Below are 25,560 nucleotides of genomic sequence, written 5' to 3'. Positions count from 1 at the left end.
CTACCCTACCCAGTGCCTCAGTTCCCTCACCTCCACAGCTGAGCTAACCATAACTGGAGTTCAGTGAACTGGCAACTGTTCTAAGTAATTGTTCTTAGAATGCATGGGAAGGGCTTCGTGAGCGATTACTGTCATTAGTAGGTTAAGGGACGGTCTCCAGGGCCACACCTGAGCATTCCGAATTCTATCCAAGCCCGGGGAGGCTTCCCTCTGACTGACCCCTCGGTGATACACTGGGGTGGACAGAGAGGTAGGCTGAGCTCTAGGAGGCCAAGTTAGGTTTTCCTCCCTGCACCAGGGTCCTCTCATGCCCACTGCCTTGGCAGGTCTGCCTGCACATTAGTCACAGCCTGTAATAAGTGTTAAGATGAGATGTTGCCTGGAGAAGGGAGTCCAGGAGGCCCTGAGGTGCGGGCTCATCCACCCCCAGCTCTGGCAACAGGCTCCACTCCGCAGGCGGTGACTTGGAGCCAAAGCGCAGCTCTGTGGGGACAGGGCTGGGTAAAAATAGCCTGGGCGGGCACATCTCAGCTTCCCTTGAAAACCAGGCACCCGTGGGTACACGTGGATCTCCCCACTGTAGGGAAGGGGCTGTAAGTGGGCACAGGCCAACAATGGAATCTCTTGTGTGTGTGGCCAGTCAATACCCTGGAGACATGGAACAGACCAGGGTCATGATGGGTTTTTCCTTTGGGTGGCAGGAACCTCCCCTCGAGGAGGGGCTCCAGGTCCCAACACCCCAAATTCAAAGAGGGTGGGCTAGGACTGCCTACAGTGACACACACCCTCATGACCCCCCCATACTTGGCTGTTTTTTTCACAGAGACATGACGACCATGGTGGCTGTGAAGCAATCCTGACAGTAACTGACTTCCCCTGGGGCTGCCAACCCTGCTATACACACACTGACCGGATGCTTGTCAGTGGCTGCCTGGTGCCAATCAAAGGTCAAAGGTGGGATCAAGTTAAGGTTAGCATCCAAGCAAAAGACCAGAACCTTGACCTACCTCCAAGTCCAAGGGAACCCACAGGAGAACTGGTCACTCTGCTATCTCCATTGCTCTGAGAGTAGCCTTAACCTGTGAGATCGAAGCTCTATGGCCCTGGGCTTCCTATTTTGGTGCAGGAGGCGAAGGTTTAGAAGGCAGGACAGACTACCATGTTTCTTCCCAGACCTACCCCACCTGCACCACGCCAAGAATGGCAGCCAGGGCAGGGTTTGGTCCCTGGGCTCCAAGTCTACTCCTGAACCCCCGATGAGTCTCACCTTAGGTCAAGACAACCCCTCAGCAGGAGCCCTCAGGTGACAATCTCTGTGCAGATATTCCAATGTTAACCTCAGTTGGAACTCAGTTGCAACTCGTCTGAGGACAGGGCCGGGGAGGGGGGAAGGGCGCCGCAGCAACAATAGATGCTTCCTCTTTGGTTTCAAGTCATGCCGGGATTTCTCAGGCCTCTAGTGCTATTTACACAGACCATGGGCACACAGACCTAGCCAACCACTGCCTGTGGAAGCCCACACAGCTTTTCATCCCAACTTCAACTGCCTCCCAGGTCCCACACCGGTCTTAACTCCCACCTGCTGACAGGAAATGGCAGAGATTAGGTGAAGATAGCACACTGTAGCTCCCAGAAAAACTTAGAAAGGAGACATCAAACAGCCCAGAGCAGAGCCGAGATCTGTTCCAAAAGGTCTGGAGGCATGAGCAGTGTTAAGGGATCTAAAGAGCCAAGTCCACAGAGAGGGGCTGGCGTAAGGTACAGCACCAAGAAGGAGGGTCTGAGGTAGACCTGGGCAGCGCAGCTCTGACTGACAAGCATGTCCAACTGCCCAGAAGGCTGCGGCTCAGCCAGTGCCCAAGCTGGAAACCAATCAATACCTAGGCAGACCTTTGACCGAGATTCCTGTGCCTTTGACCAAGGGCCTACTGACAGAGAAGAGAAAGAAGTTGCCCACATTGTTGGCCAGGGCCTGTTTGGTGCTGCCAAGGGACTGGCTGCTGCTCCTGTGTGAGCATGCAGGTGAGCAGGGGCCCTACTGCCAAGCCACACCCCTTACCACCACAGCAACCGAGAGAAAGCTGGCAGGGCCACACAGTCTCAGAAGTACTTCAAGGGGTAGGAGGCACTTAAAAATGACGGAGGACCCACTTACCAAGATGTAGCCCTCCTACGAATTTGTGCATCTTTTACAAGTTTCAAAATACATACAGAAAACTTCAGAGGACTGAGAGCGAGAGTTTCCCTCCTCTGGGGGGGATGGAGCAGGCAATGGTGGATCAGAGGAAAGATAGGTGGGAATACCTCCAACCTGACCGTGCTCACACAGCACACTTCCCAACACCTGCCACGAGAATAAAGCCAGCAGATGAGAGGCTGATGGGACTCTGTATACTTGCACAGTACCAGACACACACACACACACACACACACACACATACATACACACATACACACACACACATACACACACACACATACATACACACACACACACACATACACACACACACACACACACACACACACATACACACACACATACACACACATACATACACACACACACACATACACATACACACACACACACATATACACACACACACATATACACACACACACACACATATACACACACATACACACACACACACACACACACACACTGCAGACCACAGGAAAGCTCAGAAACCCCCTCAAGTCTTTGAGCACTGAGCAGGCTACTGTTCCTTTAACACAGTAATCAGACAGCATCATTAATGGAAAGACAGACACTGGCCGGTGTCCTCCCAAGGGGGCCCACAGCAGGAGGTACCACCAGTTACATGTCACAAAAAATGGACCAACCCCCAAACAAACGAACACCATGCCTTCTGTGAGACAACTGGCCTGTTGAACCACAACAAAAGGTCCCTGTGGCTCACACCTATACTCACAGCACACGGGAGACTAAGGGAAGGGAAGCGCTGAGAGACTGAGGCCAGCCTGGGCTACAGTGAAACCTTGCCTAAAATCACATAAAGGAATGCCATGCAACTAGATTAAGGGGGGTTTCTAGATCAGTGCCCTCCAACTTCAGTGTTATTTCATGTCACACGGTGGGGAATTAAACTGGGACGGGATCTGGAAATGTGTGTTTCCAAGTTGAAAGGGGTTAAAGAACATTTCTAGCAGGGTCAGGCAAGTCACTGAATTTGAGGCCAGCCAGGTCTACAAACCTACTTCCTGGGACAGCTAGGACTACGCAGGGAAACTTTGTCTTGAAGAACCAGATAAAAGTGACATAAACAAGCAAAGCACCCTTAAAGCAAAACCCTTCAGGGTCAGAACCCCAGAAACACCAGGCCTGGAGAACCAAGCACCCCACAAGACCACAAGGGGGCAGGCAGGAGAGCTGCTGACGAGGCAGTGATAGCTAAACCGCCCCCCAATTCCAAATGGTGCATTTGGTCAGGAGCCCTCGCTGAGGGTGGGCCTGGGAATGGAAGTGGGCTAGCTCCCTCCAGTGAGTTCTCCTGGGATCTTAGGCTCTGTGCTCCCTCAGTTTGCTCCTCCCTTTGGAGGAAGGCTCCCACAGCCCTTCAGTGATGTATGTAAATTTATATGTAAAACTCTCAGCACCTGGCACCTAAGAATTCGTTGTTGTGTTTGAGTAAGGGCTTTTTAAAGAAACAACTGAATAGAAACAAGACCTTCAGGGTGAGCTCCGTCCAATGTGGCTGGTGTCCTTACAAACATGGTGATGCACACCTGTAAGCCCAGCACCCTGCAGGCAGAGGCAGGAGCGCCAGGGACTCCAAGCCATCCATGAGAGAGAGCTACATAGCAAGTTTGAGGCCAGCCTGGGCTACATGAGACTCTTTCATAAAACAAACAAACAAACAACTCAGAAGAGAAATGAGGGTGTCTGTTGGGGGGTGGGGGAGACTAAGGATAGAGACTTTATAAGAAACCCTCCTGATAGCACCCTGCTCTCAAATGAAGCTTCCAGAACCCCGAGGAAATCTATGTCAACCACTAGGTCTGAATTACTTTGATGTGATAGTCCCAACAACTAAAGGCCTTCCCTTTGCTTCAGGGGAGGCCCATAGGGATCCCCAATCGGTGGATGTTTCCACCCAGACTCCCCACATGTGCACACCAAATCCGCACAGGTGCCCATACACACAACAACAACAATTCCATGGATATTAAAAACTGACAGTGTGGAGGCCAGGTATGGTGGTGCACACCTTTAATCCCAGTGCTCGGAAGGCAGAGGCAGGTGGATTCCTTGAGTTCCAGGCCAGCCTGCTATACAGACTGATTTACAGGACAGCCAGGGCTACACAGTAAAACCTTGTCTTGGAGGGAAAAAAATTGCAAGTGCAGTCAGACAGTGCAACAGCAAAGGTGGTTTTGTTTGTTCACAATCCTGCTCGTGGGTTATAAAACAGATGTGAATAGTGACTGGTTAACACATACAGAGACAGCAGGCAGGCAGCCACACGACCACAGGCCCTGCATGTACACACAGCCTCTAATCCTGGGGCAGCCACCTCTGTGGCCAGAAGGGCCCAGTAATTGAGCAAGATATTTCCAGTTTCTCTACACCAGACAGTATTTCTGGCTACTTAAAATCCAGAGCAGATTTCTTCCCTTTGTTGTGGCCAGGACAGGAAAAAGGGCCTCTACCACTCGGGGGGCCACGTGGGCACCCAGCTCAGCGGTGATGCCAGCCTCCTGAGGGCCTTTATCCCCTGCCCCCACAGCTGTTCAGTACAGGGATGGCAACTAAGGATCCAGCAGAGCCTGGCTGAATCATCTCCAAGAAAAATTCACAGGAGAGGAGGTGAACCGGCCTTCAACTCAGCCCCGGTTGAGGTGTGACTGTACAAAAACCCAGGGTCTCATATCCAAGTGCCCTAGTAAATCTATTTTTTAATAAGAAGGATTCACAGAGGATATCTGGTCTACCCCTTCCCCACTAGTCAGAGTCAATGACCTTGATTTCCAAATGAGCACGTGGACTTCAGAGGCAAACTCCCAGGGTTTATGAAAACAGACTTTAAATTGCTTCCACATCTGGAAACCAAAGCGGCAGCTAGCCCCAAGAATTCCAGGCATGCCAGCCACGGAGAAGCAGAGGGTCCAGGGAGGCATTTCCTGTTAGCCTGAGGTTCCTTCACCCACCTATCTGAACCCACACAGAAGATCCCTCCACAAACAAAGAGGGCTTGTAGAGCCACACTGGCCACCCCTGGCCACAGTCCAGGCTTCCCTCAACACATGGCCATTTCCCCTCTTTATGTCCACATCTACCATCTAAGGCCACATGCACCTAAAACCTCACATCAGACACCCCAGCTATGTTCTCTCCCTGTTTTGTTTGTTCTTGGGATAAGATCTTGCGGTCTCTGTACCCTTGGCTGGCCTAGGACTCACAAAAACCTGCCTGCCTCTGCCTCCCAGGCTCGCCACTACACTGCATTTGAGTTCTCAAAGAAATTATTCCCCAAGCACCCTGGGAAGATTCGGTTCCTATCAGTCACCGTGCCTCAGGCTCTCCCAAGAAACTGTGGGCCAGGGCAACTCATGTGTTATTGTCAAAGCAAAATGCATAGACTACACTGAAGCCTGCACAAGGGTTCTCCTGGCTCCTGGAACAGGCAGCTATTTCGGGCTACAAATTATAGCTTTTAAAGATGTGGCTGTTGGAAGTGAGGGCTTAATTATTCACATGGCCCAGCGCTCTCAGGCTGGCTTTGGGAGCTCCGTATTCTATGGCTGTGTCGGGAGGGGCATGGATTTCAGGTGAAGCCTTGGAAAGCAGCGGCCAGCCCTCTGTCCTCACCACTGTTAGGGAGTGACCCCAGTGAAATGACACACAGCCTGAAACCCGAAGCCAAAAGGGGAACTACCCAACTCCCTCTGCCACAAAACCCCTCAGGCCATGGAAGGCCCAGTGAGGTGCCAACCTTCACCCACAGCTGCTGGAGAGGCTCTGTATGGAGCAGACACACGAGCAAGCTGATGGGAGGGAGGGATGGATAGCCAGTGGCTTCCTCCCTCAACATGCACACCACCTAGGCCAGGGCCTTGTATGCAGATGCCTCTCCTGCTCAGGGCTGCAGCATCCCTCCTGCTGTCTTAGTGTGGGGTCCTTCCTGCCCCAGGGCCCCTCTGCTAGTGCCCTCCCAAGCTCTGCCCAGTAGGGGCAGGTAAGAGCACTGGACCAGAGTATAGCTATAGTCTGAGCTCAAAAGGCCACAGACTCACAGGGGAGACCATTGCAACCCTTCAAAGGCATACCAATAGATAGGGCCTGCTCCTAAGGCCCTTCCACAAGTTCTTCCTCTGACATGCACCAACCTCCTGTTACCTGGCTCACCCCCTGCGGCAGCACCCACAAGTTAGTGTTACCTTCTGAAAGCAGGGGCTGGAAATCCCTGACTGCACAAAAGGTGGAGAAGTCAGCTAGAAGCTACCAGAACCTTCAGAGAAGACAGGCAAGGAGCGGAGAGGAGACCTGAGGAAACACGGCTTGAAGCCACTACTTGCTCACTGAGCACCCAGCAAAGCCCCATCACCAAGACCTGACTGCCAGGACCTCAAACATGACCCACTGCCCCAAAACCCTGCTCCCACCTCAGAGAGTATCCCAGAGAGTATCCACAAGGTCCACCGGAACCCTTGAAGGGTCAGGACTCACCCTACCTTCCACCTCCATCCTACTGACTGCTGCAGCCCAGCCCCACTAAACTCAGGACACCTGCTCACAGGACTCCACCATCGCTCCCTGCCCAGAGCATCCATGGACCGTTCCATGAGACCTGTCACGAAGAGCAGCACATTGTTGTCACAATCAAGCGAGAAGGGCCTTCTGCTAAGCACCTGCCACGTGTATTATCCACTCTCAGAGGGGAAAGCCCAGACGGGCAGACATACAAAGAACCGCAGAGCCGTAAGGATCAAGTCTGATATTCAGCTCAGTGAGGAGGGCTCAGAGGAATCCCCAGACTCTTGGTGAAGAACTCTGAGCACCAGAGAATCCAGAGTTGACCGTGAAGGCTGTCGAGACAGACACCAATAGTGCTGGCAGCACTGGGGCTTGGGTGGAAGGGGCAGAACCCACGGCACAGACCCAAGGGTACTCGTCCTGTCCTCCTGGCCTCAGGAAACTGCTGGGGACAGATGTGGAAGAAGGCTTTAAGGGAAATCGTATGTTAAAACGAAACAAAACAAAACCTCAGGCACAGTGAAAAAAATGAAGGAAGGGAAGGCCCAAGGGTTATACACGGGTCAAGGAGGCTAGAGAGATGGCTCGGCAATTAAGGGCACACACATGGTGATCTTCCAGAATACCTGGGTTCAGTTCCCAGCACCCACAAAGTGGTTAACTTTGTGTAACTCTAGTCTCAGAGGATCCAATGCCCTCTTCTGGCTTCTGTAGGTATCAGGCATGCATGTGGTACAGATATGCATAAACACACACAGACACCCATACACCCATGCACACATGCACACATGCACACGCACACACACACACACACACACATTTATAAATTGTAACTAGTTAAGAGGCCCTCCTATCACATCGGTCTCCTGCTGCTGCCTTGGGGTGGGGGTGGGGAGTAGGGACGGTGTGTGTGTGTGTGTGTGTGTGTGTGTGTGTGTGTGTGTGTGTGAGTAACAGCTCCCTGCTCCTGATCTCCTTTTAGAAAAGAGGACTATGTGAACTGACAGCCAGCAGAAACACGGAAAGGTGAACACACACACACACACACACACACACACACACACACACACGACAACTTTGGGCTCACAGTCCCACGTAGTAGGGAAGGAACCTGAGGCTCAGAGTGGCTGTTCTGCTCTCAGACCCACACAGCTGCAGAGCCCACAGGGATCTGAGTCCAGTACACAAGCTTGCCCATTTGAACCACATAACGCTGTCCCTCAATCAATTCTGGGACCACTACAGGTGGCTCTTCTGTCCCTGCTTTGTAGAAACTGGGTGAATTACATAATTTCTCCAGAGGTTACCTAGTTTCTGTGTTTCATTAAATCCAGTAACAGTGACTCTGTTTTAGATGCACTGTTATTTTAAGTATACCAAGAAAGGAAAGGTGCTGTCAGCTAAGTTATAACACCACCAAGTGTATACTACACACACCAATCGGAGACATCAACATGCTAAAGGGAAAAGCTGTCTCAAAATCTAGGGAGAGTATAAATGGGAATGAGGATCCAGTCAGTTCTTTATCCTGTGTGTGCCCATGGTGGTCAATGACTCCATACTTGTACACATGAGCACATACATGTACACACACACTTTCTGTCTCCCCACCCCTCTTGATGCTGTAAGAGCCTTCCAGCCCTCTTCTCTAATGGGTACAACTACCCACTATGCAGCTACCTACACAGAGATGTGCTGGCCAGGACTGCCTTGCAAACAAGGACCTCGCTCGGCCCCAAGGCCATCACCTCAAGGTTATTACCTCCCTGTGCCAGGCAGAGTTGCTCTGACCGCCACCCACTGTACCAGCCAAGTCAGGCTGTCTGGCCTCACTTCCGCGGATCTGCAGAGCTCAAAGAGGCCAAGCTGGACCAGCAGGTACATCGGGCTCCCTGGAAGACTACCAAGGACAGTCACCTAATGTGGCCAGGGGCTGTACAGCCTGCACCTTTTAGCCTGGCCCCTCTCCAGTCCTCCCGCAGCCTCTGCAGCTAGATGAAGCCACAGCACTTTAATAAGGCGGATTGTGGGCTGCTGGACAGACAGCAGCCCTGCTCCAAGTGAGCCTTTCCCTGGGCACAGGTGCAGGCACGGGCAGGTCATGGCTAGAAAGAAAAAGAGGGGCCGCTCCCCTTTTAGACTACTGTGATGTGACGGGGCAGAGTGGGGTGGGCAGAGCTGTGCAGAGTGCACAGCCCCAGAGAGCAAAGGCCAAATGCAGCCCCCCACACAGACCAAGCCCCTGGGGAGAAGGCTGTCACCTCAGAATGTGCTTCGCATCTCATTCACAGACTGCCACCAAGGTGCCAGCTTCTTGGACCCAAAGGGTGATGTGCAGAGACCAAGATGGTTTCTTTAAAATTACAGGCACTGAGAAAGGACTTTGCTTCTCTTAGACAGACAGACCCTCAGGAGGTGGAGTCCCCGCGCCCCACCGTGCCCTTCCTATCTCATCAAGACAAAACCTGCTAGCCTCTCTGTTGGGAACTAAGCTTATCAGTCCTGAGAAAAAGCTGGGGAAGATGGCATGATCTGAAATGCCAGCACAAGTGCCCTTCGGGTTTACATACTGTAGGGTCATGCATGGGGCGTGCCCAGAGGCAGGACTTTTGTTCTTGTGCAGCAGATGAGGAAGCCAAGGTACAGAATTAAACGGTCTACCTCAAGCAGCGAGTGGTGGAGCCAAGAGCCAGGTCTATGCTCAGATGTTTTCAAGCTCCCAAACCTATCTTTCTACCCTAAGAAAACAGGCCCTGGGAATCTGGCTGTGTGAGGAACAGGGACTTCCTGGTGGTTGACACAGGCTTTTTCTCTCAGGGGAAACCAGTGAACAGAAACAAAGGAACAACTTCTACACTCTCCCATCTGAGCACAGGGACTTAAGTTGGAGGCCAAAAGAACACACACACACACACCCTACCTTTGGCTCTCATCTTTTTCCTCTCTAGCTAGCTGAGTTATGATGTATGGATTCTCTTTTTACGACACCAGGCTTGTAGGAGAAAGACTCAGCCTGGCATAGTGACATATTCCTATGTGTCTATGTGATTCCAGAACTAGGGAGGCAGAAACAGGAGGATGTCTGTGAGTTCCACACCAGCCTAGTTCACACATTGATTGCCAGGCCCTAAAGGACTACAGGGTGAGACCCTACCTTTTTTTTTTGATCCCCCCCCCCCAGTTTTCATTTTTGAAGAGGTAGGGGTGCTAGAGAGGTGACTCAGAGGTTCAGAGTGTGTGTCTGCTCTTCTGGTGGACCTGGGCTTGGATTACTAGCACCCATGTGAGCAGCTCTCTGCTGCCTACAAGCTTCAGCGGGGATCCAATTCCTCTGCCTAGGCCAGTGCTTTCACTCAGGTGTGCATGAGTGTACACACACACGCACACACTTTAAAAAATATTCAGAGGCTGGAGAGGTGATGGCTCAGTAGTTAAAAGAAGCAAAGTTTGGTTCCCAGCACCACCCACATCAGGTGGCTCATACCTGCCTATAACTTCAACTCAAGGGACACCTGATGCCTCTGCACACACACACACACACACACACACACACACACACTTAAATCAATTTAAAGGTAAGGATCTCACAGGCAAAGACACAGATCTTAACTGTCAGATCTCTGTCTTCATTTAAATAATGTTAACATGGTTGAGAAAGAACTCATTTGAGAAGACAAAACTTGTTGAATCACTTACAACTCTGACCAAGGTAAACACTCCTTCCTCTTTGTTAAAGGAGTCAAGCAGCAGGGCTAGACACGCTGCCATTACTAGAACCCACTGCTGGGCAAGGCTGAGACTGGAGGTCACCCGGACAACTATGGCACTGGCCTTTTGGCCGACTTTTCCAGGATACACACATCCCTGGCTGTTGCTTTTGCCACTCATCCCAGTCTCAGGTCACGGTAAAATCAAGGAAGGGATCAACAGGCTCCCCAGGTACCCAGGAAGGTTCTCAGAGTCCGTGTCACAACTCCCTAAGAGTCAGACTTCATAAGAGCCCGAGTAAGGTCCTTTAGTTCTAATGGGCCCATGTGAACTGGCCGATGCTAAATTCCATTTAATTAGCAGTAGCTGGATGAGGCCCTAGGTGCCTAGATAAGGACTGCCAGGCCCAGTCAGACAGCTGGCATGAGAAAATGAGACCCCCAAGCTCAGGCTTTGGAGGGCATATTCTCCACAACCTGCTGCCCACTGGAGCCTCTGGAGCAACGCTGCTTTGAAATGAGGTCAAGCTGAAAGCTGCCAACAGTCTTGCCCAGGAGAAATAGCCACCAACTCATTCCAGCCACTGAGAACTCAATGGCACCCTAACTCTTGGTCACAAACCATACTGGGTCAGTGGATGGGGAGAGGTGTCTAAGACACACACTTTGAAGCCCAGAAAGAGATGAACCCCAAAGCTGCTGCCCAGGTATGTGAAGGCCTCTTCGGGATCCTTAAGGGACTGGTGTCCTGAATTAAGAGGCCAACTGCCCACAGCAGACAGGTGGAGGGACATCTAGGCCCCTGAGGCCAAGGAAGATCTGCAGACAGATGGGAGCCAGTGAGCTTGTGGGCTACAGAGTGGGTCTTATAATTGGTCTTGCTCCACTCGACAGGAGCTGACCAGTATGAATAAGGAGACCAGCTCCAAGCACAACTCTAAGACCCAGCTACCAGCGTGTCACCAGCAAGGCTTTTACTAGTTCCAGTTCTGTGGTGGAGAACACATGTTCCGAACCCACACAGAGTCACGTGGACAGGCTTATCTGACCAGTCCCAGGTTGAGGTCAGGAAGCTGACAGCAGACTCAGTCACACAGACATCTTTTCTCTGAGAGATACCATTTACCCCTCAAAACCAAGGACTCCACGAACGGCGACTAGGGCAGATTTCCAGCCGCACCCTACTCCCCAGCTGTCTGACAGCAGCAGGATCCCTCTGTCTCTCAGAGCTTATTCCCCTGGTCTGTCTCCAGGCACAGCTAAACCCTGCAGTCCTGCTGGACACACCACATTAGACACAGGGCCCACCTCAGGAACGTTACAGTCGCTGTTCCTGCCGCCTGTTACTCTTCCGTCAAGGTGTCCCTTCTCTGGCCGCTGGTTAAAACCCAGCAGCTCTCTGTTCACCCTGCCTGTTTCCCACCCCATCTTACTGGATGTCTAACTCCTGGCTAGTCTGCCTCATTCCCACATCGCAGCTCCAGGAAGCAAGGACTCACATGCATCTCACTCACTGCCTCCGCCAACACTGAGCACAGGAACCTAAGATTCTATGTAGTGAACGAGTGAAGCAGCATGTGCCTGCCTTGTGCCAGGCAATATGAGCTGACAGGAACGGCAAAAGCACAAAGCCCTGAAATGCCACCTGACAGAGGAGGAGACAAGGTGCCATCCAGGAAAGAAGATCACAGTGACCGGTGAAACACCAGGCAGGCATGCCAAACCATACGCCCAGCTGGTTGAAGCAGGATCCCCATGATTCTAGCAATGACACCAGGATGGTCTTCCTCATGTCATGACCAGTGATTTGACACCATAAAGAACTAGTTACTAAGCCGTGAGCTAGCAGAACTGACCCAGAGAAAACAGAGCGACACCCCAGGGTCCTGTGTACCTGGTGAGGCCTGGGCTCGAGACCCCACTAATGCCAGATGGTGAGACAGACAATGAATCTTCCTACTTAAAACACAAGCTCTGTGCCGGGAGACAGCATAGGTCAGAGGGTGGATCGGAACTTTCTGCATAGGCTATTCCAACCCTAGAAATGCCTGCCTGTCTGCAATCTCACAGGAAACCTCCCCCGTTCCAGTTCCTCCTGACCCTCACCTAAAATAAATGTACAGAAGTAATATCCTAAGGTCCCTCAAGACAAGATTCACTGTGGAGGAACCATAGGCACAACAGGCTACCGAGAAGAACTTCCAGCCCCCTAAAACAAGGCACCTAGCTATCACCACCAGGAAAGTTAAGTGAGCTGTGACAGCCCCAGAGAAAAGGCCTCCCAGGACAGCAAGAGGCTGGAAGGGGCCAACTTGCTTTAGGCCTGGCACAGACAGAAGGGGACCCCCTCCTGCCCCCATGCTGTTGCCCTGTGGAGCCCCAGAAAGGACAGCTCAAACCACTCAAGTCCTCCTAACTTCAGCCTTTCTTCCTTCCCCTGGCTAAAGCCCTGACCAAGGACAGGCTCCAGGCAGTCTGTCCCATAAGATCTCCCTCGGGGCAAAGGTCAGACGGTCCAGCTTGCTTACCTGGCCTGGCCAGTAAACCATCCCTGCCCCACAGCCCAGTCTTATCTCTCTAAACTTTGACTTGTCATTTACTCCGATCCCCACACCTAAATCCCAGAATCTGAAGGTCCGAAGTGGTTTCCACCAGGCAGCACAGCCAGCAAGCTGTGCTGCCTTCAGGCTCCAGCCACACATTCTTCACCAGCTTACCCCACATCTATAGGCCACTGACCTCAAAGAACCAACATGAACTGGCCCAGGCATTCAAGGTAGCTGGGTGGTGTCAGATTATACCCTGGAACTCAAGGTCCTCTGGAGGGCAAGGATGTGTCCCACATATAAAGTTCCCTGGGTATTTAACCCTGCCTCTGTGAGAGTCCGCTAAGCAGGTTAAAGTCTGGGTCAGTGCCACAATACCAGAAGCTGGGGCTGAACCGTGAGATCTCAGCTAGTGAAGGTGGGTGGAGGAGCTAGCAGTGGTCTTTTGCAGTCGTAAAACCCTCCCCACTGAGACTCCTTTCCCTAGCAATAACAGACACCATCTTTCACCAGGGAAGGGCCCTGGAAATTGCCCCAGGGAATGTGGGAACCCAAGCAATTATCACCTGCCTCTTGCTCTGGGAAGGGAGACAGAGGCTTGGAGAGCATCAGGAACCAGTGCAAAGTGGGGCCCAATCCAAAATGACTAGAGCAGCAAGCACGGAGGCAGGACCTCTGACCCCTCTGCTACTTTAGGGGGAGGGGGCAGGGGTGCTATAAATCAGCCAGTAGAAAACTGGTGAGTCCTTAAGAGTTCAGCAACGAATCATTTCTAGCTCTTTTGGGGAAAGCAAGACCAGAAGTGGGAGATGGAGAGGTGACGGAATGCTGTCTAGGGCTGTATTGGTACCACGTTTACAGAGGCTTCGATGCTAGGCCCTGGGAAACACTTGTCGCAACGGAGAAGCAACTATGTCAACAACTTACATTGAGGTGGACTGTGGGCTCTTACGGGACTCAAGGGCATAGGCTGGTGGCCTGCGCACACCTCCACCCATAGGAGCATCTTGCTGAGGGGAAGCAGGACCTGTCTCAAATCCCTACACTACTAGGCTGGTTCTGTCTTCTAACCCTTCAGATGCCCCGTGAGAGGGGAAAAGCAGGAAACTGGCTTCATGCAGCAGCCATCACCTATGGAAACAACTTCACCACTTACAGCTCCCTAGGGAAGCAGCCCAGCTAAGAGCAGGACACTGATGGGGGCTGACAAGCTCTCTTCCCATTTCCACCAGATTCCCCCTAAAACACTTCTGGAACAGCGCCACAGGGATCGCGGGCACCCTCCTCGGGCACCAAGTTGGTTCCGCTCACGCTCGCACCTGGGCGCTGGCCGAAGGCCCGGAGCAAGCAGAGGGGTCAGTGGTTTTGCGAAGGTACTCTGATCTCCCTGGCCAGCACAGGGAGGGTAGAGGCGAATCCACCAACTTCCCACTCCTGGTGCAAGCTAGGTGCGTCCCGCGGTCGCCGCTTACCTGGCATCCGGGAGCCGGCGGGGAGCGCATCCCCCGACCGGCTGCAGGTCGGGCCGCTGTAGATGAACAAGAAGCCAGCGGCTGGTCGAGTCGGGTCCGGCGGGGTACACGGGGACGAAGCCAGCACCGTGCTCAGAAAACAATCCGGGAGGCGCGCTGCTCCGCACCAGTTGAAGCCGCCGGTCCCGCCCCCGCCCGCACCCGTTGCCGGGAGACCCGCGTGGGCCGAAGGGGCTCTTTGTATCAAAGCTGCCGTGACATCACGAGGCGCCCAAGCTCCCCGGGCTCCGGCGGCCGGGCCTCGCACAGGGGGCGGGTCCTGAGGCTCGGAGGCCTGGGAACCCGAGCCGAGGGGGCGGGGCCCAGGTAGCCCCGCCCACCCAAGGTAAGGGGCAGGTGGCGGAGGCGGTGGCCGCCAATGGCCACACGGTCGGCGCCTCGGTGGGTGGAGCTTGTCTGAGCGTGCAGTTTACTGCCAGCAGGTCAAACACTAGAGTTTGGATGAAATTCTCCGGCCATCTCAATGCTATGTCCCTGTTTGATGTCCTCAAACTTAATATCTCAGTGCTGCGAGACTCCGGCAGCACTGTTCAGCTCAAACTCGCGAACTAAAAGCCTGCCCCAACCCACCACCAGCTGAAATCTGATTTGGAGTCCTACCCACTACTTTGTTTTCTTCACACCAAGCGAAAGCTATCCATAGCTAGCCCAGCACCAAGACACAAGTGGCAAGTATACAAGAAACAAGTACCAAGATAAGAACTAGAGAACTCAACAAAGAAAGATTTCCATCAGAAACACCGTCTCCCTCTCAGGCTTTCACACCATTCAGGATTTAAACATGGCCGAAATGTTTAGAATTCAAGCAAGACAGCAAACGCTAGGACCAGTTTCCCTTCATTTTGGTAGTGTTTTACATAACTCGGGAAAAGCCTGATTACCTTCCTGACTGGCCTCAAGCCACGTTCTCATGTTCTTCATACACTACACACTGACACAAATACTTGGGTATACTTAGAATGGGCAAGGTGGCTTCACATCACACACACACACAGACACACACACACACTCATATACACACATACTCACACTCATACAGACTCATACTCATACACATACATACTCACACACACACACACACACCTACCTCTGCTGCTCTCTAGCTCAGCATTTTTCAACCTTTGGGCTGCAACCCCTTTGGAGTTGGAAGACCCTTTCACGGTGGTCGCATTTCAGATATTTATATTACAATTCATAACAGTAGCAAAATTACAGTTATGAAGTAGCAATAAAAATAACGTTATGGTTGGGGGTCACCACAGCACGATGACCTGTATGTTAAAGGGTCACAATATCAAGAAGACTGAGAACCACTACTCTGGCCCTTTGCTCTCAACCTCTTTCTCACCCGCTGTGTGTGAGCAATAAATTTCCAACTACCTCTCTGCTTACCTGGTCAAAGCCCACTAGAGTTGCAGCTTTGCTTGGACAGCCTTAGCTAGAGGGGACCTCCACGTAAGGTCTGTGAGAGTGGTGAATCCCATCTTGTAAGGCCTTCTCTGAATTTATGTCTTGTAGTTTCTACACAACCTTTGGAACTGCGTACAGATGCCATAGACAGTTTCTCACACTGTCTCGGTCCAGTCTCCATCCTAGCTAGTCAGGGTCAATGAACCATATCTCGGCTTTGGAGGACAGCAGAGCTGGGTTTGAGTCCAGCTCCTTGACCTGGGAGTTTCCATAAGCTTCCTGAGACTCAGTCTGTAAGACGAGAACGCTACAGGCCATCTCCTGGGTTGCTGTGTGCCCTCTCATTGTGAGCACATCTGAATGCTGAGCCCCAGGCAAAGGTGAGAGAGACTCTTGGGTGCTTGGCTCTGAGGCCTGAACTCCGTGGTCTCCAGTGGTTTTGGCATGGTTAAATCCAGGTGATCTATCTTGTTTTCTCCTCATCGGTTCCAAGGCCCATAATGTGAACTAGTCCAGGAAGCAGGACTTGAGGTAGTCATGACTTCCGGGTATCTGCAGTCATTTAACCAGTGGGACAAGTGAGACCTGGTAACACCCTCCCCACCCCCAGCTCACACTAAGCCGGGAAACCCAGGCTTTTAAAACACACTAGTCTTCGTAAGCACTTTTTTTCTGATTCCCCCGTCCCCTCGGATGACATGTTTAAGAACTCCATAGAGTGGGTGGTGTCAGTGGGGCCCTTTTGACTTTTCTCACAGGAAGTGGGTTAGGGTTAGGTTATTATCCTAAAAGCCAAATTGAACTGGATATGGTAGTTTATGGCAGTAACCCTAACAGAGTCAGAGGCCGGGGGATTGCTATGAGTTTCAGGACAGTCTGTGCTACAAACTGAGACCTTTTTCTCAACAAAAATAACCAAAAGGCAAAGCGATAGTTGTGCGCAGACGCACTGCACATCACTGCTGCCTCTGTTTGCCACCAGGAAGTTGCCCAATGTGCTGAGGCTTCAGTTTCTTCCTCTATAAAATAGAAATAAGACGCTTCCTCTTTCAGGTGTGGGGTGTGGGTGGGACAGTGAGGTACCTGTGCAGGCCAGTGCCTGTCACACCATAGCATCCCTGCAAGGGATCCCTTAACCCCAGCACTCGCCAGCTCTCTAACTCAGTGTAGGCCCCAGAGCCAAGGCCATGGCAAAAAGACCCTGCAATTCATCTACTCAGTCGAGAGAACAGTGATTGGCTTTTTAGGTTTTAGAGGTAACAGTGATGGGCATCTTAGGTTAGACCCCTGATTTACAAAGAATTTTTTTTTTCCAAGACAGGGTTTCTCTGTGTAGCCCTGGCTGTCCTAGAAAACAATCTGTAGACCAGGCTGGTTTTGAACGCAGATATCCACCTGCCTCTGCCTCCATAGTGCTGAGATTAAAGGCATGCACCACCACCACCTGGCAATCTTGATCGTTGGGAATTAAATTAAATTGTGGAAACATTTTTAAACGTTGGGAAGAGGCCGGGCAGTGGTGGTGCACGCCTTTAACCCCAGCACTTGGGAGGCAGAGGCAGTCGGATTTCTGAGTTCGAGGACAACCAGGGGAATACAGAGAAACCCTGTCTCGAAAAACCAAAAAATAAAAAGATTTTTAAAATGTTGGGAAGAAATATATATACATACATACACACACACACACAAATATATATATACTTAGCACAGAATCTGAGAGAAAGCAGGCACTCAGAAAATAGAAGTCATTACTAAACTATATGAAGGGTTAATAACGAAAAGCTTCAGGCCGCCTGAGAAACTCCCTGCAGAAAGATTGAGCCTCTCCCTGGGCAGTTAGGAGAGGGAGGCTCTGGACTAGGACTCAACATGCCAGGAGAACTCCTGGTACCTCTGCCAACATTTGCAACCTTGGGAAAGCAGAAAGTAGGTCTACGGACAAGAATCTTCCCACTCCAGAATTTTTTTTTTTCCCTATAAAACCCAAGCCCCTTACACTCTTGTGCATAGTCTCCATTCCACTCCCTGATTGTTCTGATTAAAGAACAATTCTGCTCCTGTAGAGAGGTTCTTCACCTCTGCTGAGCCCTATCTATCTACACTGTGGATACAATGTTTTCATGGCGAAGGGTCAAGTGGAGAGCAGAGAGGAACTGAAAGCCTTGGGGAGGAATCTTTCCCCAAACTTCCAGGAGAGGCCTGCCACCTGCCAGCGGGGTTCAGAGGAGATGTTGAGGTGGAGGGGCTGACTGGCGAGTGGCTTTAAGGACTGAACAACATGTGGGGACCCGAGAGTTAAGGGCAAATCTCTGTGCCCCTGGTTCAGATGGGGGTTAAGGCTGTGGAGCTCTGTGAAAGTCCATCACTTGGACGGTAGAGGCAGTAGGATAAAGAGTTCAAGGCCACTTTCAGCTAGACAGTGAGTGTAAAGCCAGCTGGGGCCACCCTGTACCCTAACTCAAAAAACAAACATAAAGAAAACTATAGCAAAACAACTCACAACAACAAAATACCTAAAATGTATGGAGCCAAGTGCCCCAATTCTTGGAAGATGGAGGCAGAGCCTCAGCTACAAAGTCTGAGACTAGCCTATGTGCTACATGATACCATCTCAAAACAGCAATAAAGCTTGGTATAGTGGCACACGCCTTTGATCCCAGCACTCTTGAGGCAGAGGCTTGGGGTCTCTGGGAGTTCAAGGCTAGTCTGGTTTATGCAGGAATTCTAGGCCAGCCATGAGACTGTCTCAAATGAAGGTTGAAAGAGTTAGTAGAAAAGAGCTGGGTATGTGGTACCACTGGAGACATCTTGTCTAGCAGGCCCAAAGCCCCTGGGTTTAATACCCAGCACTGTACAAAGAAAGCACCCAAGAATGAGTTAGCAGGAAATATAGCTCTGCCCTTGCCCTTGAGGCTGGGGACATCAGGTGTCTCTAGTTAGCATTCCTTAGTCTCTTAGGTGTGGGTGTGTTTTACACATTGTGACATCAAACGGTATGTAGGTAGGAAACTGGATAAACAGTTCATGTACTCTCTGTTCCCTTATATGCGAGGGAGAACTGATGCTCAGAGATAACCAAGACTAGTCTCAAAACCACACAGCGTTTGTCTATTAAGCAGGCCCTGATGCTACCTGCCAGTGGAGCCCGGTCTTCCTGCTCTGTTGGATGGAAGATGGGCAGAGGCGGCGAGTGGCAGGGAGTTAGTCGCTGTTTTTACCTTGTTAGCCCAGTGGCTTGAGTCTCTTAAGGAATCTGACTTGCTTTTTGAGGAGAAAAAAAACAACATTCAAAACAAACCCTCTTCCAGAGAATGTATCCAAGAATAACTTTCAGATGGCCCAGCCATTCTGAAAGATTGATTCTTCCTGTCATGGGACTGACTTTCCTGTGGGTGTGGGTACACCATACTCCCATGAAGTTGGATGGCAGAGTTGGTAGAAGCTGACAGAGAAAAGTGTCAGCAAGCAAAGCCCCTGCCCTCCAAAACCGCACGGTCATTTGGGTGGTGTAGGTGGGAATGGTCAGTTACTAGGTGAGTACACCCCTCCTGACTTATAATGATGTTTCTTCCCACTGCCGGCACCCAGTGACTCACTCGCCCAACCTTGAATGCAGAAAAGGGGCCATTCCTCGGTGTTAGCATTACCCAAGCTTACCGACCTGTGTGAGTGAGCTGACCACAGCTGGGGGCTAACAGCAAATAGAAAACCGCCACCTAAGTCTGGCCCCAGGGGTCTCAAACTGGGTTCTTTGAACACCCCCTGGGTTCTGTGGAGACCCTGTCTGAGACAGAGAGAAGTCCCATGGGTAAGAGCGCATGCTACTCCTGTAGAAGACCTAGTTCAGTTCCCAGCATCTACGTCAGGAAGTTTACAACTCTCTGTAACTCTGGATCCAGGGGATCTCATGTCTTCTTCTAAAGTCTGAGGGCATGTGAGCTCACATGTACACACACACACACACACACACACACACACACACACACACACACTGTAAAGAAAAGCCAGGCGGTGATGGTGTACACCTTTGATCGCAGTACCTGGGAGGCAGAGTCAGACAGATCTCTGTGAGTTTGAGGTCAGTCTGCACTACAGAGAGGTCCAAGACAGCCAAGACTACACAGAGAAACCTTAGCTGGAAAAAACAAATAGAACATACTCCACAAAGTTGCCTCTGACATCTATTTACCACCCAGCATCGTTCAGTAAGGTCACTTGCCAGCTGCCACTAATCCTGATGGCCTGAGTTCAACGCTTGGATCCGACATGGTGGCCTCCTAAAGACTGTCCTCTGATCCCCACACATAATAAATAAGTATAATAAAAAGGTCTTTTAAAAAAATTTTTTTTTTGAGACAGAGTCTCTCTACATAGCCCTGACTGTCCTGGAACTCAGTCACTCTGTAGATCAGGCTGGCCTCAAACTCACAGAGATCTACCTGCCTCTGCCTCTCAAGTGCTGGGATCGAAGGTGTGTACAGCCACACCTGGCTAAAACATTTCTTAAGATTAAAAAATGTAAGAGTTTCCCTTGGTCTACTTAGCATATGGTCTTCCACGTGAGGCCACATTTACAACTTCTCCTCCAGTGTAACCACACCCAAAAGCAGCTCCAAGTCAGGAATGGCCTCACTCCTTCCTGCTGTCCAGTCTACCTGTGACAGGCAGGATCTTAGCCAGGCATCTCCTCCCCCTCCAGTCCAGTTCTCTCCATGATAGACATCAGTCATTAACTAGAACTGTCAATATCAGTCACACTGAGTCACATGAGCGAGTTGCTTCTGTCAACACGCACACCCTGGGCATGACAACTCCTGTTCAATACGGTGTCACTGTGCAGCAAAGCCTGCTGGGACTGCACCACATGCTCTTCTTGTCCTTTGTCACCTCTCTTCAGAGTTTCCTAGAGTACACACTTAGAAAGTGTCAGCTGACTTAAGTCTCAGTTTCCAGTCTCAGAACACAGTGGATGGTTGTATCATAATGGTACAGTGGCCCAGGAAAGGAAGAGAGGTACAAGCAGGCAGACAGGAGCCTAAGTGGCAGTCACCCCAAGTGACCTGTCACTCCAAAGGAAAGTCACGTCCAATCACCTACTCAGGCAACCCGGGAGCCCCTGGAAGCCTGAGCCCTTCCTCTCGAGCAGGTTTGTGCCATGGACTGCACAGCATCTTCCTGGGAAGTGGAGCCGAGCATCTTCCCGGGAAGCAGGACCTCTCCTCTTTCCCACTCCCATCCCTTGATCCACAAGCCTCTCCTGAAAAGCTGATGCTGGACAGCATAGGCGAGGACTCCACCTCCACACCCTGTGCTACACCAGGAATGGACCCTGCAATAAGCATCTGTCCTCTGTAGGCAGCATCAGGGCCTCAGGCCAGCTCCTTCCTAATACCTGGCTAGATCCTGTGCAAATTGTGTGCAGACTGGGGGTGGCACCAGGTCTTCAGGGTACACAGCTCCATTTTCTCTCTTCCTCCTTCTGCTTCTCCCTCCTCCTCCTTTTTGAGGCAGGGGTTCACTTTGTAATTCTAGCTAGCCTAGAAGCTCGATATATAGATGAGACAAAGTTAGCCCTCACACACACACACACACACACACACACACACACACACACACACACACACACACGGAGAACTGCCTGCTTCTGCCTCCTGAGATTAGAGGCACACACCACCACCCTGGGCCTATAGCTCCAGTGCTCACAGGAGTGAGTTCTCTTAGTCATTTAAACCTGACAGGAGGGGATGATGGTGAGAAAAGCCATGTTTCCTCTTTGACACACACCTTTGAGTCATGCAGTCACCCAAGAAGAGGCGCCTGGGGAAGGGAAAGGAACAGGGGTTCTTTTGATTCAGAACTGGGAGGACTAGGAGGGAACTTCCTTTCCCTTCCATTGGTGACAGCAGGTAACTGCTCACCACACCCAGGGCCGTGTAAATACTTCTCTTCCCAGACTCTCACTTTCCCCTAGACTAGGGTAGTCAGGATAGGTCGCCCCACCCAGATCAATTACTGCCAACTTTGAGAGCATTCAGAATGGCTGGTAAGACAGCGGTTCCTGCCCTGCTCGGCTTGCGTTCCTGCCCTGCTCGGCTTGCTGACTCTCTCGGAACCCACAACTGTCTACAGGCGGCTTACCGTTGACAAGCGGCAGTGTGAAGCCAGGTGCCCGTGACCCTGGGTATAAACTGTTCAGGTGAGCGGGAAAGCCGTAGCAGCTGCCCTGCTTTAAGCCTCGCTGACAGCAATGGGCGTGACCACATGGTCATGGCCAAAGGCACCACTTGTTCCCTTACTCCTTCCTAATGGGTGAAGACATGCTACGTGCCAGATGCTATTGTGGGTCTTGTGGGTACAGCTGTGAGCAGTACAAAGTCTCGGCTGGGTGCTGTGGAACTGGCAGTATCAGGGTAGTCAGCTGATGAGCAAGCACGGGCTCCGAAGAAAATGATGATGGCTAGCCAGGGCCCGCACTGAGTGCCAGGGCTACAGCGGAAGACCCTAGCTCAAAAACAGTAACAGCAAAACCCAGCACATATTGGAATGAGAGGGGGAGGAGGAGCGAAGGGGGAGGGATAGAGAGGCACTAGGGTGTGAAGACGTATCAGCTCCAGGATTCAAGCAACGATCTTTGCTTCTGGAAATGGTCACAGTATACCTGCTTGCTACCTGGAAAGCTGTCACTCGGCCAACATCAGGGGCTGTCTGTCGCTAGCCTCTTTCCCACCAGCTACAATTCTGGCAGAGACCAGGCTTCTACACCTCAGGCTTCACTTTCAAGCCCCCTGCCTCTCATCACCACAGCCACCACAGGGCCAGGCCGGGCATGCGGCTCCTCGGGGACCTTCTCCGTGCGCCACCACGGGGTGTTGGGTTTGGGGAGCAACGGTGAGCAGTCCCCAGGCCTGGCTCAGTTGCACAACAGCCCGGAGCACACGAGTGTAACTTCCCCTCACTGAGAGCCTCCAAGGGCTGAAGTGTGGCTCAGGACAGAGTACTTCCCTAGCATGTGCAGGCCCTGGGTTCAAGCTCCAGTTTTCCAGAACAGAGGAGGTGGGGGAGGGGGGATGAACTGTCCCAAAAGGGGTGGCAGTTTAAGTGGGAAATTGAAGCCTACATTAAAACAACAACAAAAGGCTCGCCCATAATCACAGAGAGTAGTAGAGACAACTAGGAGCAAACTGGGAATACTGTTTTATTATCAAACATGCGGTCCTTTCCGGCTATTAGGAAAACTCCCGTTTCTCCTGTAAAACTCTACCACAGTGTGACCTCCGGTTAAATATTCCCTTGTCTTGTCAAAGTGACAATGATCCCTGTGCTTTAAGAATAAGAACTGCCGCTGTGAGGAACTGTCCTTTCTTTAGGCCCCCCCACCAGGTTGCTATTTCTGAGGAGCAGGGACATGTCCCCGGTTGTCTTTCAACTCCTTATGTGTCAGGCGTACAGCGGGCTGAGGATCACACACATAGCATGAAGGGCAGAGGGCCTGCCGGGTGTGGGTTAGCGGAGCCTTTGGGGGAGTTCCTAAGACTCTGTTGGCTTTCTGAGATGAGGTCTTGCTGTGGAGCCCAGGCTGGCTGTGATGACTCTGAGATCTCTGCTTCCTCGGTGAAGGCATTCGACAGACACCATGCCCAGCTCTGAGACATGCATTTGAAGAGAGACAGTGAGGGTATCAAAGAGGCCTTCTTCAAGACCCATCATCTTATCCCAGAACAGATCTGAGGAGGCCCCCTCTGCTCCGTGGAGTCTGCGCCCTAAGAAATGATCATTTCCTATGTGTGTGTGTGTGTGTGTGTTGTTTTCCAAAATAGGGTCTCTCTGTGTCGTTTCAACTGGCTTGGAACTTGCTCTGTAGCCCAGGCTAGCCTCCGATCACAGAAATCACTAGCCTCTGCCTCCCAGGTGCTGGAATAAAGGTGCGCACCACCACACCCAGCCTCCTCAACTGATTCTTAACAAGAACCATCAATGATTGCCGATCTGTTGTGTGTCTCCCTCACAGCGCTGCTCACATTCACCAGCCACACAGCCGCCGCTGCAGGACCCATACTACAGAAGGGGAATAAAGGAGTGACAAGCCTGGATCAGAGCTGAGACTCGCCTCAGGTCTGCCTGGGCCAGGAAGCGGCTCCCTCCGCTCTCCATCAGCTGTCCAGAGGTGACCACTGTCCAGCACGGTCACTTCTTACCAGGTCTTGGGAACTCGCCCACATGTGCTCTGTCTGCCCTTAAGTCTTCCCAAGAGTTGCTGTGACACTCCTTAGTATGTTCCTGTCCTTCCTAGTTCTCTGCCTCATCCGCAGCACAAATGAAGGCCTCTGCAAGGGACACTCCAGGGGGCTGGCCATTAGTCTCAGGAAACACACACACCCCTACTTCTGGATATGGGTAGATGTAGACAGTGATTTTTCTGGTTAGGACACACTAAAAGGCTTATAATCCCACGTTGAAAGCAAACAAATCCCTCCAAATTGTCTCCCAAATCATCTCAGTGGAAAACACCCCCAAGCCACAGCAGACACGTGATCTTCTCAGCAGGCTTGCAGGCCCAGGACTGCAGCAGAGGCACCGGAGCCTAGGATCCAGCACCCGTAAGGCAGAGAGCCTGGAGAGACTCCAGGAGGGCCCACTGCCACCAGCTTACTTGGGCCTCCCTCCCCAGTCTATCCCTGGATAAACAGAAGGCCACAGCAGCAGATAGACCGGCTAGTTTCTCCTCTCAGCACACACACACACAGCTCTTTGTGGCTTCTCTGCCAGGGTTGGGCTCAGCAAAGGAAAACCAAAGGCGCCTGGCCTCGGGACACTGAGCCACTGTTCTTCCTCCTTAAGGAGAAACCACAGCCCAGGGCTGAAGGAGCCACTGTGTTCAGGTGGAAACTGGAGAGGCTGAGCCCAGAGAAGGCCAGTTGGGGGTTGCCCTACAAAGAGGCTGTTTTCAGGCCAGGTTTCCTGCTGTCCCAACTTAACCACAAGGCTGCACTCATAGGGTGAGGCCCCTGGTATCCAATCTGCTCAGGCTACAGCCCCAGCTGGCCTGCTGCTGGCCACCTGTACTTTAGTATCTCAGTGTGGGGTTCTAACCTGGACAACAGGGTGGACAGCAGTCATTTCCCTGGATATTTTGTCTTTGATTGTGTGCTCTTTGGCTGTCTTCAGTCCTTCGTGGCTGAACCGTCTCTCCTGCTCATTTGTTTGTTCCTTGAGACAGGGCCTCCTGAATTCCAGGCTGGTTTTAAACTGGATATGTAAGTGGGTGATCCCAAACTTCTCTTATTCTCCTGCTTCTGTCTCTCGAGTGTCAGGGTTACAGGCATGCACTACCACGTCCGGTTTTATGTGGTACTAAAAATCAAACCTAAGAGCCTCATGCATGCGAGGCAAGCACTCTGCCCACCGAGCTACACCCACTGCCTGTTTAATTTTTATTATCATCATTCGGTTAAAACAGGGCTTTTACATTCTGGCCCTCCTGCTGCAGCCTCCCAGAGCGCTGAAGTTACAGGGATACACCACGGCATCCAGCCCCTTATCGTTATTTGCAGCGGTTGCGTTCGCTATAAAGTCACTACCAGCTCTGAGTCGGTGAATAATGACCCAGCATTCTTCAACACCTGAGCCCCTGGAGATACAGGCTT

General features: G+C 51.7%; 1 protein-coding gene and 1 long non-coding RNA gene across 5 annotated transcripts in view; one reads left to right on the top strand and one right to left on the bottom strand.

The window, feature by feature from the left end:
• Rab11fip4 (RAB11 family interacting protein 4 (class II)) overlaps positions 1-25,560 on the bottom strand; it is a 106,996-nt gene that overhangs the window by 22,714 nt on the left and 58,722 nt on the right. The window contains exon 1 of one of the 4 annotated variants that reach the window (XM_030246035.1): positions 22,055-22,078. The exons of 2 other annotated variants lie outside the window; for them this stretch is intronic. Coding sequence is in view for 1 of the 2 variants with exons in the window: in XM_006533404.4 (XP_006533467.1) it covers positions 14,447-14,476 (30 nt within the window). In the remaining variant the exon portion in view is untranslated. Of the gene's footprint in view, positions 1-14,446; positions 21,761-22,054; positions 22,079-25,560 lie in introns of those variants that run through there. One more of the 4 variants, XM_006533404.4, reaches the window with a different exon arrangement.
• Positions 217-4,930, top strand: Rab11fip4os2 (RAB11 family interacting protein 4 (class II), opposite strand 2). Its single transcript, NR_045898.2, has 3 exons — positions 217-250; positions 824-970; positions 4,755-4,930. It is a non-coding gene; the product is annotated as an RAB11 family interacting protein 4 (class II), opposite strand 2 (long non-coding RNA).

The sequence above is a fragment of the Mus musculus genome, chromosome 11 (genome assembly GCF_000001635.26).
Source record: "Mus musculus strain C57BL/6J chromosome 11, GRCm38.p6 C57BL/6J".
NCBI lineage: Eukaryota > Metazoa > Chordata > Mammalia > Rodentia > Muridae > Mus > Mus musculus.
Note: the sequence above shows the minus strand (reverse complement) of the source record. Positions and strands in the feature narration are given on the sequence as shown.